This window comes from Bufo bufo, chromosome 10 (assembly GCF_905171765.1).
Source record: "Bufo bufo chromosome 10, aBufBuf1.1, whole genome shotgun sequence".
Taxonomy (NCBI): Eukaryota; Metazoa; Chordata; class Amphibia; order Anura; family Bufonidae; genus Bufo; species Bufo bufo.
The window spans coordinates 31,177,747-31,191,488 of record NC_053398.1 but is presented as its reverse complement, the minus strand read 5'-3'; the positions used below and the strand labels follow the sequence as shown (position 1 = coordinate 31,191,488).

The 13,742-nt window shown below is 40.5% G+C and overlaps 1 protein-coding gene across 2 annotated transcripts in view; it reads left to right on the top strand.

Moving 5' to 3' along the window:
• The first annotated feature begins 966 nt into the window (after positions 1-966).
• ANO3 (anoctamin 3) overlaps positions 967-13,742 on the top strand; it is a 509,047-nt gene continuing 496,271 nt past the window's right edge. For both annotated transcript variants that reach the window (XM_040409380.1, XM_040409381.1), the window contains exon 1: positions 967-1,394. In XM_040409380.1, coding sequence (XP_040265314.1) covers positions 1,241-1,394 — 154 coding nt within the window. In that variant the 5' untranslated portion in view covers positions 967-1,240. The remainder of the gene's footprint in view (positions 1,395-13,742) is intronic.

Below are 13,742 nucleotides of genomic sequence, written 5' to 3'. Positions count from 1 at the left end.
CATAGAAGTAAATCAACAACAGAATGGCTTAGGCTACTTTCACACTAGCGTTCGGGGCTCCGCTTGTGAGTTCCGTTTGAAGGCTCTCACAAGTGGCCCCCAACGGATCCGTCCTGCCCTAATGCATTCTGAGTGGATGCGGATCCGCTCAGAATGCATCAGTCTGGCAGCGTTTGTCCTCTGCTCCGCTCAGCAGGCGGACCCCTGAACGCAGCTTGCAGCGTTCGGGTGTCCGCCTGGCCGTGCGGAGGCAAACTGATCCGTCCAGACTTACAATGTTAACGCAGGTGTGAAAGTAGCCTTAAACAGAAGAAAATACGGCTTCTGGAGTGGCCCAGTCGGAGTCCTGACCTCAACCCGATTGAGATGCTGTGGCATGACCTCAAGAAAGCGATTCACACCAGACATCCCAAGAATATTGCTGAACTGAAACAGTTCTGTAAAAGCAATGGTCAAGAATTACTCCTGACCGTTGTGCACGTCTGATCTGCAACTACAAGAAATGTTTGGTTGAAGTTTTTGCTGCCAAAGGAGGTTCAACCAGTTATTAAATCCAAGGGTTCACATACTTTTTCCACCTGCACTGTGAATGTTTACATGGTGTGTTCAATAAAAACATGGTGACATTTAATTATTTGTGTGTTATTAGTTTAAGCAAACTGTGATTGTCTATTGTTGTGACTTAGATGAAGATCAGATACCATTTTATGACCAATTTGTGCAGAAATCCATATCATTCCAAAGGGTTCACATACTTTTTCTTGCAACTGTATATATTTTATTTGTAAAATTGATACATGTGATCATGGAATGAAAAGTACTGGAATATAATAATAAACTCTGGAATTCTTCTGCTGGGGGGGATCTGAGCTGGACACTCCCAGCAGGTCCTCTGTATTTGTCTTCATAAACTTGACAGGAAAACTTGCTCAGAATATGTTCCCATATCCGAGTCTCCAGCAGAAACTCTCTGCTGTCCCTGACAGGATCCTGCACTTTCAAAGACAACGACTCCTTCAAGTCTAGCAGAAGAATAAATAATTGAAGCAACGAGGTGGTGCCGCTTTTAGAAACTCTTCTAACGTATCTTATGGGAGACAAGGAGCCGATGATTGAAGTGGGAAAGAAGAAAAAGTGGCTGTAGACCACAACTCTGCACTTTCATAACTTTGCCCTTTGAAAGGTGGATATATATTTTTCCCTTTTTTTTTTTTTTTTTGGAAGGTGAAAGGTTTTCAGAATGTCAGCAGTGAAAGTTGAATTGGATAATCTTTCCTCAGAAGAAATTGAGTGTGATAATGACTTCAAATCCAATTTTATTGTGACAATCACCAGTGAAGCAGATGTCGATTACTCTGAACCTGAATGTATGGCTTCAAGTAGTAACACCTCTGGTAAGATTTTTCTTTGTATTATCCGGTAAATGGGAAAATTCTGTTATCATAAACACCAATAACTCATATACTGTGTGTGGATGTGTGTATATATATATATATATATAAAATGAGAAAGAACACCAGGAAAACTGAATGTGATTGAGCTCAGATTAACAAGGTATTACAAGTGATGCTCGGTCAATGATCACACAACCAAGGTGGTGCCCCCATTGTTTTGGGTTCTGCAGCAGGTTATATGTTGAGGCAGGGTCACATTATTACTAGGTGACATCTTCCCTTGCTGCGATACAGACTGCGATTCTGGCGTGGTAACGGTCATACAAATTATGGATCTCCTCCTGTGATATGTCCTCCAAAGCTCCTTCAACTTGGACCCATAGTTCAGCCAAGGTGATTGTTGGCTGCTGTGCTGGAGAGATCTGTCATCACATCCAGTCCCAGACATTCTTGATGGAGGAGAGACCTGGTGATGAAGCTGGCCAGGGGAGCTGGCATGTTGTATAGCGCGGGCAGTTATCTTGTTGGAACAACAATGTCTTCTGAGTCAAAAAATACATTAGTACTGGTTCCAAAATGTCCTGGATGTACCAAAGGCTGGTCAATGTTGGTCATTGTTCACAGATGGGAATGGCCATAGTAGCTAATGGTGACCCACATCATGACACCTGGTGTTGGTCCTGTGTGTCCCTGCAGTATGTAGGCGCTCTTCAGCAAGCTCAGATGCGGCCATCATTAGTACCCAGACAGAACCTACTTTCATCAGTGAACACAATTGTTAGCCATTGATGGCCGCATCAGAGTTTGCGTGAGGGCCGAAGAGCGCCTATTGCAATCATGCATAGTGCATGATGTAAATTCTTTCTTACTTAGTATTTATTTCTTAAGGGTACGACCACAAGGGGAGAAATTTCCTCGACAGAATGTCTATTGTGAATTTTGCCGCAGCTCCGCAGCAGAGATTTTGTTTCTTTTTTCAACCTATCCATAGCAAAAAGTGAAATCCACAACGGATATCCTCCACACAAAATCCACAGCGTTTACACCATATGTGAACATAGGGGGTAATATGTACGCTGCAGCACAATTTTTGAGTGATTTTGGCTGTTTTGTCAGTGGTGTCTGCATTTGCGGCAAATTTATGATTCATTTGTACCACTTTTAGGACAGTTGACAAACCAGGACATGCCTGATGGCCAGATGTTTTGTGAGTTTGTCTCCAGTGTCAGCCAGATTTAACATTGCAGCTTTTTTTTTTTTAAGTTGCAAGTTACATGAAAATAATTGTACGTTTTTTGTAGTCCCTTGGTGTATACAAACTGATGGAAACCTCTATAATCAACGCCCCAGACGAAGCATCACGGCGAAACCCGGGTCGGGCTATATAGAGACATTTTAATAAGTTTTTAAGCTGTATTTTTGTTATCATTAAATAGTTTTTATCTGACCCATTTGTGCGTACCTTACCATACTTGTGACTTCCTTCCTATGAGACCCTTGGAAGCTGGGGTCTGCTGTCATCCAGGTGTAGTGGTATTCAATCCGTCGGATCGGTTTTTGAGATCACCTATACCGATGTTTTCTGATCCACGCCTACTCCACCTGCCAAGCTGTTTGTGAAGATTCCTTCAAGATCTTATTCACGCACCTTACTAGTGAAGCTCTGTGAGTACAATCTGTTTGCAGGCGTGTAAAGTGTCGTTACATACTACACTATAGTTTTCTTCTTTATAGGAGAGTTTCTATCGGAGATATCATCCAGATTTCTACACGTGTTCACTAATCAGGAATCTTGTGAGTATAATCTATTCACACGGTGCGTTAGGTGCTTGGAGCCTGCTACACCATAGTGCGCTTTCTCATCACATTATAGGTTTCCATACCAGTGTTGGACTTTGAGGTTGGCATGTGGTCCTATTAGTTGAAGATTATATAAAGGGAACTTTTATACACAGAGAAGATTTCTCTCCTGCAGCGCAATCCTTCCATACATTTTCTTTAATGAGGATAGGTATTCTGTGCAACAAATGTAACAAATGGCGTGCAACATTTGAAAAATTATTCACGAAAAACCCCAAACACAACCCATAACAGACGCTCCAAAAAATGAGATCAAAAAGTTAATACATTACCTTCATAGAGAATAAGTAAAACTTAGGGGGTAATGTATTAAAGCCACTGCACCAGAAAAGTAGGGTGTTTTGAGCTGTTTTGTTGATGGAGTAGACTTTTGCAACAAATTAATGAAGCGTTTGCAACTTTTTTTTGTGGTTTATGTTTACTGAGCGTTGGCAAGATGGTTTGTGGACAGATCTATTTTTTTCAGACAGATTTATCATTGAGACTTTTTGCAAAAAAAAAGTTGAAAAAAATCACAAGTATACTCCAATCCCCCAGTGAAGTACAAACTGACTGAGCCTTTATAATAACTATAATTATAATTTAAAGACTTAAAAACCACAAGGGAATTTGTGTGACTAATTTAACAAAATACTTGCAACATTTTTACAAAAAACTGGGTTTAAAAAGACAGACCAAAAAAAATCTAAAAGTTACTTTTTGATACATTACCCGCTTTAAGATACTTTTTACCAATGTCTAAAAAGAGGGCGTGACTTGATGTAAAGGGGTGTGTCTTCAAGAGAAAGGGGTTGTGCATTATATATTCTGCAACGTATCAAAAAATGCATCAAAATGTTGGTGCGTTTTTGAGAAAACAAAGCCAACAAGTAGTGCAGTAGAGTTAGAGTAGACAGCCTAAAGATGTGCCAGATTTATTATTTATTTATTTTATGCACTTTTATAGCGCTGCTATATTCTGAAGTGCTTCAGAGACATTAGCATCAAGCTGTCTCCAATGGAGCTCACAATCTAAGTTCCCTATCAGTATGTTTTTGGAGCGTGGGAGGAAACCGGAGAACCTGGGGGAAACCCACACAAACACGGGGAAAACATACAAACTCCATGCAGATCTTGTCTTTCGTCAGATTTGAACCTAGGACCCCAGTGCTAACCACTAAGCCACCGTGCATACCCATATCATGTATCATCCAGGATCAGCCACTGTGACAAATCTGCCGCTTGGAATTGGGCAGTATTAGTAAATCTGCCCCAGTACAGCACACACTGATATATACAATTTTATTACGCAAAGGTCTATTTCTTGGTAATATAATTTCCTTCTTTTGTCAGACAAGAAATTCCATTTCTATACCTCTGTGAAGATCTAATTTTCACATTGTATTGTTCCAAGCTTCCCTGTGGGCATGGTGATGATATATTGCCCGGTGCAGCGTTCTGTGTTTTCTTGCGTCTCACATTGGGGATGTAGCATGTAATGGAAATTAGTTGTGTGGGACTTGCTCTTACTTCTCCAGGTCAATAATACTACAACCAGACACATCCTGAAATGCAAATATTACTATACCTGCTATCTGAGCAACTAGATTTCCCAGAGGAACATTCCAATTTACACTCAGTAGAAACCTGAAAGGACAGCAGGAATAAAATAAACTTTCTGAACACATTAGTCTTCTGCCAAATAGCATTGATGATTGAGGGAGAATAAAACATTTGTTCTTATACTGTTCAACTCTTTTACTGTGCAATAATTGTAAATGGATATTTCTTTTTAATCTTATATAGTATACAGTGTATATGTGTATATATATATATATATATATATATATATACACACAGTATATATATGCGTTAACGCATTAAAAATCAAATTTAGCTCGGCTGCATCTATATATATATATATATATATATATATATATAGCAACACTATGTATGATGAAGTAATGGAGGGGATGTATATCTCACCCATAATGCTGAAATGGGTAAGGTTTAAAGAATTCAGGAAAGCTGGGTTGTTTCAGCAAAGTGCATTTTGCTGAGTCACATTTCTTTAAAGCTTTTTATGGTCCTTGATTTTTATGGAATGGTGAGTAGGTTGGAAGAGGGACTTGCCATTCCCCCCAACTCCAGTACAGTATTTTCCTCTAGTATAAAATGAACTCAGGTGTAGCTGCTGTGCTCATTACTGTGGGGATAAATGAAAGCCTCAAAAGCTCTTTCCTGGTCACAGCTTGGAGACTGTATGACCCATGGTGGATGTGCAAAGTCTTATCCCTCTTTTATTTGAAGTACCTAGGTGAGCTTACCTTCTGTTTAGTTAGCGTGTTTATGTATAATTTTTGTTGTGGATTCACTCAAGTGAATATCAAATTTGGATGCTCGGTGGTGTTTATGAAGAAAATAAAACCTTATTTGGACTTTTAACAATTGATGCCTGTGTTTTGTGTCACTGCCGACCCCACCCACAAGGACAGGTCCCGCCAATATATACAGTGATCCCTCAAGATACAATGGCCTCAGGATATAATATTTTCAACTTAAATTGGTCTTTCCTTGGTCATTGTAACTTGAAACCAGACTCAATATGCAGTACTTCATACTCAGATCCAACCATTCAACATGGCCATTTCCCTGGTAAAACCCCTGTATAGACTGTCTAGTAGCTCCTCTGCGTCCTACATTTCCTATACTGACCTCTGTCTGTATCAGAATGAGCTGCTCTTTTCGATGTCAGGTGAGGGCGGCTCTATTTTATTTTTCTGGTATATATGTGCACTGTGCATGGCCCTGAAGAAGTTCCTGTCCTTATCATAGAAAGTGACCTACAGCTTCCAACATCTATTACTGGCTGAATCTCTCTTGAATCTTAATTTTCACGTAGTTTGGGATAATATTTTAAGGCTTTGCAACCAATTACCAGTTTTCCATAGAGTTATGGACTGAAGTTACAATGGTTTCTAATACAATAGAAAAGGGAGGCCAGCACTTCCCCAACAGGTAAACGAAATGGGATGCCAGTGTATATGACTAGAGATGAGAAAAGTATTCCAGAATTCAATTTGGCTGCTTTGTTGAATTTTACAAAAAAAATTTCTTTGTGATGAATTACTTTGTCACAAAGCGCATTTCTTTGTAAGTAGTGGGTGCAATGACAAGGAGAAGCGATTGCACCGCTTCCCGTCATTGAACCCTTCAGATGCCGCGTTCATCACTAATCACGGCATCTGATAGTAACAACAGAGTGTTACATTTATTTTTTTAAATCATACTTACCTCATCCATTGTTTCTTTGTTTTCATGTCGATTCATACTTACCTCATTCATTTGCTCGCGACTGGCCAGCCGCCACTTTCTTGATTGAAGATCTGGCACAAAATCTCTCGTGGCCCGTGAGTCATCACGTCGGAGTGGTGAAGTCATACGTTACCATGCATGGGATTTCATGCAAGATCTTCATGAGCACATGAATGAAATAAGTATAATATTTTTTGTTTTTACACAATTTCAGGTAAAATCGATTTGCTACTACGAAGCATGAGGAAATCCGGCTTTGCGGAGAATATAATTTAGGCCTCATGCACATGACCGTTGTTCTGGTCCGCATCCGAGCCGCAGAAAATGCGGACCCATTCACTTCAATGGGGTCGCAATAGATGCGGACAGCACTCCATGTTACGTTACGTTACATGTCCTATTCTTGTCCGTTTTGCGGACAAGAATAGGCATTTCTACAATGGGCCGCCTGTTACGTTCCACAATTTGCGGAAGGCACACAGGCGGCTTCCGTGTTTTGCGGATCCGATCTGAAATTCGGATCGAAGTCCACTTTGTGGATTTCGATTCTCTCAGCACTATATACGAACATGATCCAAGAGCTCACAATATATGAGGACACTTAGTGGCAATCCATAGCATAAAGTGAGAAAAATAGACTTTATTCACACAGATCAATGCAACGTTTCAGTCCTCTCACATGACCTTTCTCAAGCTTATATAATGACCCCTAATGTTATTCAGACCTCAGACAAATCCAAATCGACCTTAGATCAGACCCCAAAGTTAATTAGACCTCAACTCAGACCCCCAATGTTAAATCAGACCTCAGGGTGTGTGTCAGTAATAAAGATGGGTAAATTTCTTAAATTTCGATTCGGGTATGATTTGGTTCGGGTCCAAATACTACCCAAATAAAAAATGCTCTGCCCGGAAAAGTCTCCATCTTTCTCCATCTCTAGGTTCTCCAGGATCAAACCACACAAAATTTGGTTTTGGTAAGAGATTTTGGATTTTAGAATCGATTCACTCATCGCTAGTCAGTAACCCAATCAGTTTCTTCGTCCATTCCTCAGATCTCCAGTACAAAATTAAAATAATGAACAGAGACTTGATCGAAATAGAAAACACATTGACGGTAGTTTGTTGACGGTTTCCATGTAGTACCAAATAGTTTTTATACTGCATAGACTAAGAGCTCATGCCTCCAACTGTTTTGGGATGTTATTCTGAGAAAGTTTCCATACTTTATGTCCATCTATTACTATGTAAGTTATCTTGGACCAGGGTTGCCAACGGGAATTTATCTTTTTTTTGTGGACACGTTATACCAGAATAATGGATAGACAACATTTTTTAAAGACAAATTGGAAAACATAATGAATAATAAACATAAAGTAATACAGGTATATAGCTGAATATACTGGAAAGAACTCATTAGGAGCATTAACTGGAACCCTGAAATAATAATAAACCACAAAAATAACCTGCCCATGTACCAGCAGCCTAAAAAAGATCACAGACACATCTATTTTTTTCATGGACATTTTTTATGGACTGTCCAGGAATTTCTGGATGGTTGGCAGCCCTGCCTTGGACCTACCATATGGACCCATCCATAAAGGTGGGTTATGTGTGAAGGTGGGTTATGTGTGAATTAACCAATAAGAAGTAGACCTTTGGGGCAAGGGGCCACTTTCAAAATCAGACATCTAGATAGGGGCTGGACCTTTATGGTCCATTACTGTGTCAGAGTTTGTACTAATCAGAGATTTTCAAGTACTCTGGTGGACCAGTCCTGTTCTGATTTCTATATATTAATACATACTTTCTTGTATTCATTCAATGAGTTGTCATAAAAAAATTAGTTCAAATGGATGCCAATCCCCCCCCCCCCCCAAACACACACACAGACACACACACACTTCCCAGTAGAAATCAATGGAAACTTAAGAGTCTAAACCTGAGGGATCTCCCATGGAAAATCATGAAGCGTCAAACATAGGGTACCATGCAAGGCATCATGAGGAGTATGAATTGTCACCCAGTTTTCGTGGATTTATTAGCTTGAAGTTGAAAAAAAAAAGTAAAAAAATAAGACAATCAATTATAGAAGTGGTAGATTTTGCTTTTATTGATTATTTAGTCAATGTCAATCAGTTTGTGAGACTAAATTCTGAATTTTGTGGAATGAATTGCATCTTTCAGATGAAAGCAATACTGTTTCTAAGGTTTTGGAACTGAAAGACCAAATTTATATTAATAAGAAAAAAATCCTTTCTTATGTCGGAGCACATCCTGACTTTTGTGATATCATCTCAGTACTATAGTCTATAATATGACAGACATATTTTTCACCCCTTAGGGCAAGCTGAACCTGGCCTATTGTCTTGAATACCAAATAACACATATTGCCAGAATGAAACACTTCATATTTTTTGATCTATTCTTTTATCGCTGTCCTTTACTTCTAAACAGTCATTCCCACCTAATACTTTTACATCCGCAGGCTAGCAATAGATTTTCTCATCCATGGACTTTTAAGGTCATTGGATCGAAAAGTCTCTGTTCCACTAGGTTTTATGTATTGCTCTCTAGAATTGTCAATGAGTCATGGACCTTTGATATCTATAATATAACAACTTTGCAATTAGAATGGTCAATGTTTAGCCTTTAAAATGGTATTTATGCCAAATAGATTGGGTAAAGAGAAGTACAGTAGCAGGCTCATTTGCAGGGGTGTTAAAGCCATATGTGGATGTACATACAGCACTATAACATACAGAACAACACAGCACAAAATACCTATTATATTCAGTAATATCTCATCTGATGTAAACATTCTCTTTCCTCATCTTCTCCATTCAGATATCCGACCACATTGATGTGCCTTGTCTTCACACAGATGTCTTAGATTCCTCACTTCTCCATTATTCTCCACCTCCTGGTGCCCGAACCTTGTTATCTTGCTGTTATCCCCAATCACAAATACTATTCTGTGAAATAACAGTGCCATACAGATAGTCCTCTCCCCCCAGTAATAGTGCTCCTAGACTGTCCTCAATAGCAATAGTGGCCCCTATAATACCTTCCCAAATACCAAGAATGTTTCCTAAGAATGCCCCCATTGGTAGGCGTGCCCTCCATATTGTGTTCAGTACCCGCTGCATTAATAATGCCCTCATAGGGCCTCTAATATTAGTAAATCCCTCTATAGTGACCTCCATCAGTAACAAGACCCCTAAACAAGGCACTCTTATTGAGCTCACAGTAGTAGTAAGGCCACCGAGAGTGTCCCACTCCTACAGTCCTATAGTGGCTCCTACAGTCCTATAGTGGCTATAGTACTATATTTATAATACCCCCTGCAGTAGCTCCAAATATTTATAGTGTCTGACATACTAGCCGCAGTACTTATAAAGCCCCATTGCAATACCCCCTATAGTTAAAATTAACCCTGATATGCCTCCTGTAGTGCTCACATGTATAATGCCCACTGTAGTTCTCTGACCTGTATTATAATGCCCCTTCTAGTATATACAGTTGCAAGAAAAAGTATGTGAACCCTTTGGAATGATATGGATTTCTGCACAAATTGGTCATAAAATGTGATCTGATCTTCATCAGTCACAACAGTAGACAATTGCAGTCTGCTTAAACTAATAACACATAAAATAATTACATTTTACCATGTTTTTATTGAACACACCATGTAAACATTCACAGTGCAGGTGGAAAAAGTATGTGAACCCCTAGACTAATGACATCTCCAAGAACTAATTGGAGTGAGGTGTCAGCCAACTGGAGTACAATCAATGAGATGAGATTGGAGGTGTTGGTTATAGCTGCCCTGCCCTATAAAAAACACACACCAGTTCTGGGTTTGCTTTTCACAAGTAGTATTGCCTGATGTGAATGATGCCTCCCACAAAAGAGCTCTCAGAAGACCTAGGATTAAGAATTGTTGACTTGCATAAAGCCGGAAAGGGTTATAAAAGTATCTCCAAAAGCCTTGCTGTTCATCAGTCCACGGTAAGACAAATTGTCTATAAATTGAGAAAGTTCAGCACTGCTGCTACTCTCCCTAGCAGTGGCCGTCCTGTAAAGATGACTGCAAGAGCACAGTGCAGACTGCTCAATGAGATGAAGAAGAATCCTAGAGTGTCAGCTAAAGACTTACAAAAGGCTCTGGCATATGCTAACATCCCTGTTAGCGAATCTACGATACGTAAAACACTAAACAAGAATGGATTTCATGGGAGGATACCGCAGAGGAAGCCACTGCTGTCCAAAACAAACATTGCTGCACGTTTACAGTTTGCACAAGAGCACCTGGATGTTCCACAGCAGTACTGGCAAAATATTCTGTGGACAGATGAAACCAAAGTTGAGTTGTTTGGTAAAAACACACAACACTATGTGTAGAGAAAAAGAGGCACAGCACACCAACATCAAAACCTCATCCCAACTGTGAAGTATGGTTGTGGGGGCATCATGGTTTGGGGCTGCTTTGCTGTGTCAGGGCCTGGACGGATTGCTATCATCGAAGGAAAAATGAATTCCCAAGTTTATCAAGACATTTTGCAGGAGAACTTAAGGCCATCTGTCCACCAGCTGAAGCTCAACAGAAGATGGGTGTTGCAACAGGACAACGACCCAAAGCATAGAAGTAAATCAACAACAGAATGGCTTAGGCTACTTTCACACTAGCGTCCGGGGCTCCGCTTGTGAGTTCCGTTTGAAGGCTCTCACAAGCGGCCCCGAACGGATCCGTCCAGCCCTAATGCATTCTGAGTGGATGCGGATCCGCTCAGAATGCATCAGTCTGGCAGCGTTTGTCCTCTGCTCCGCTCAGCTGGCAGACCCCTGAACGCAGCTTGCAGCGTTCGGGTGTCCGCCTGGCCGTGCGGAGGCAAACTGATCCGTCCAGACTTACAATGTTAACGCAGGTGTGAAAGTAGCCTTAAACAGAAGAAAATACGGCTTCTGGAGTGGCCCAGTCGGAGTCCTGACCTCAACCCGATTGAGATGCTGTGGCATGACCTCAAGAAAGCGATTCACACCAGACATCCCAAGAATATTGCTGAACTGAAACAGTTCTGTAAAGAGCAATGGTCAAGAATTACTCCTGACCGTTGTGCACGTCTGATCTGCAACTACAAGAAATGTTTGGTTGAAGTTTTTGCTGCCAAAGGAGGTTCAACCAGTTATTAAATCCAAGGGTTCACATACTTTTTCCACCTGCACTGTGAACGTTTACATGGTGTGTTCAATAAAAACATGGTAACATTTAATTTTTTGTGTGTTATTAGTTTAAGCAGACTGTGATTGTCTATTGTGGTGACTTAGATGGAGATCAGATCACATTTTATGACCAATTTGTGCAGAAATCCATATCATTCCAAAGGGTTCATATACTTTTTCTTGCAACTGTATAATGCTTTCACCCCCCCCTTCCCCCTTAGTATAATGCCCCTCTGTAGTGGTAGTGTATATATATAATAGTTTCCCTGTAGTACACCTGTAATATGCCCCCCCTTCCCCATGGTAGAACCTGTGGGAAGGTTTCTGAGTACCTAGCTTGCTAGACTGGTGTGCAAAGGTGTGCTGCTATACTGTTTGGCTTCTCATGCTCTATTCCTGCCAGATTACTGGATTTGACCCTCTTCTGCCTGACCTGACTTCTGCTTGATTCCTGGATTTGAACCTGTGCTGCTTGTGGGCAACTGTAGTGTGCTATATCCCCCTTCTCTTTCCCCCACTTAGGGGGGTAAGAAAAGAGCAAGTGGAGACCCCAGCAGTGGAAGAGGGCTCTCTCCACACCTAGGTTCTGATAGGAGTGTGTATGTGTGATCTGAACATACCTTTTCCTCCTTTCTCCTTCCCCTGTTTAGTGGTATAAGAAAGGAGTAAGGGGAGTTTTTAGGAGTGGAAGTGGTAATTCTCCACACCTATGTATGACTGCTGACAAAAGCGATCAATCACAAAATCGAATGCTCCTTGGCTGTTTTGGAAGAATCTAATAAGTACCCTGCTGCCAGACCACACTGAGACCCCTAGACCTGGGATTGGGTAATCTGGATACCTACAGATTCACCCCAAAACACTGGTGAATTAACCCCCCACCAGAATTTTATGTGCACTTTAAGCCAACACCAGATAGATTTAATCTTTATACCATAATAGAGTGATAGTGGTGCCCCCAAAGTTTTAATGGATCACACTTGTATTTACTTTAAGCATAAATAGTAAAAGTTACATTTTATCTTAACAAGGGTGACCCTGTACAGGGATTATTTTTGGGGGTTATCATTTTATCAACCCTTTTATTCAGTTTAGGTCAAAATCCCCATGGGTTTCACCCTCTAGGGATCTCCTTTTGTTAGTTCTCTTGCCCTTTGACCTGTTACTGGATTGTATAAACTATGCCTGCCCTGACCTTGGCTTGTTTTTAACTATGATTTTGCCTAATCGATTGATGGTCGGACTCTGCACCAATGTCTCTTGACCCCCGTCTGTCAGCAGTCACTTGAACAGTGGCTACTCCAAGAAGTAACGACTTGGTGGTTCCCCTGTAGTGGAGTTCAGATCCCTATATAGAGATCAAAGGATAAAAACCAGGGGCCTCCTAACACCCTTAGGAGTAACCCAAGTCAAATCTTTTCAGTGGCCCAGCAGATCCACAGCTGCTTCCGTAACATCAGTCTACAGGAATCTATTTATCCTGGTTTCACTCAAATTTACAACCTGGTTTCCCACAGTCCTGATTTTTATGGCACAATCCAGTGAAAAAGAGTTTATGTTAAGAATATTTCAAAATGGTATTTTCTGTGTGTTTTGGTGCATTTCTGGTTTTATAATCCAGAAGTCCATTAAAATGTCTGCAGTATTGAAAGCTAAAATTTCTCTTCAGTCCTTATTTGTTCAGTGTTAGCACCAGTACAACTAATGTATGAGAAACTTTTCTATTGCATTATAGGAGCTTTACCTTTCTGAATTTTTATGAGCTTTAAATTATTTGGCTGACTGGAAGGCAGATATGTAATGGGTGAGTCTAAAGTCATTTCAGAAATGAAGGTAAAAATGAAATATCTGAATACCCCAGCTAGTAATGGGTGCTGTGGCCTATCTTTTAGGCTATGTCTGGAACAAGGTCGCCAACTTGAAAGCTGCCATATTGGATCAAGCCCTCAGCTCTGTGTTCAGCACCAGGGA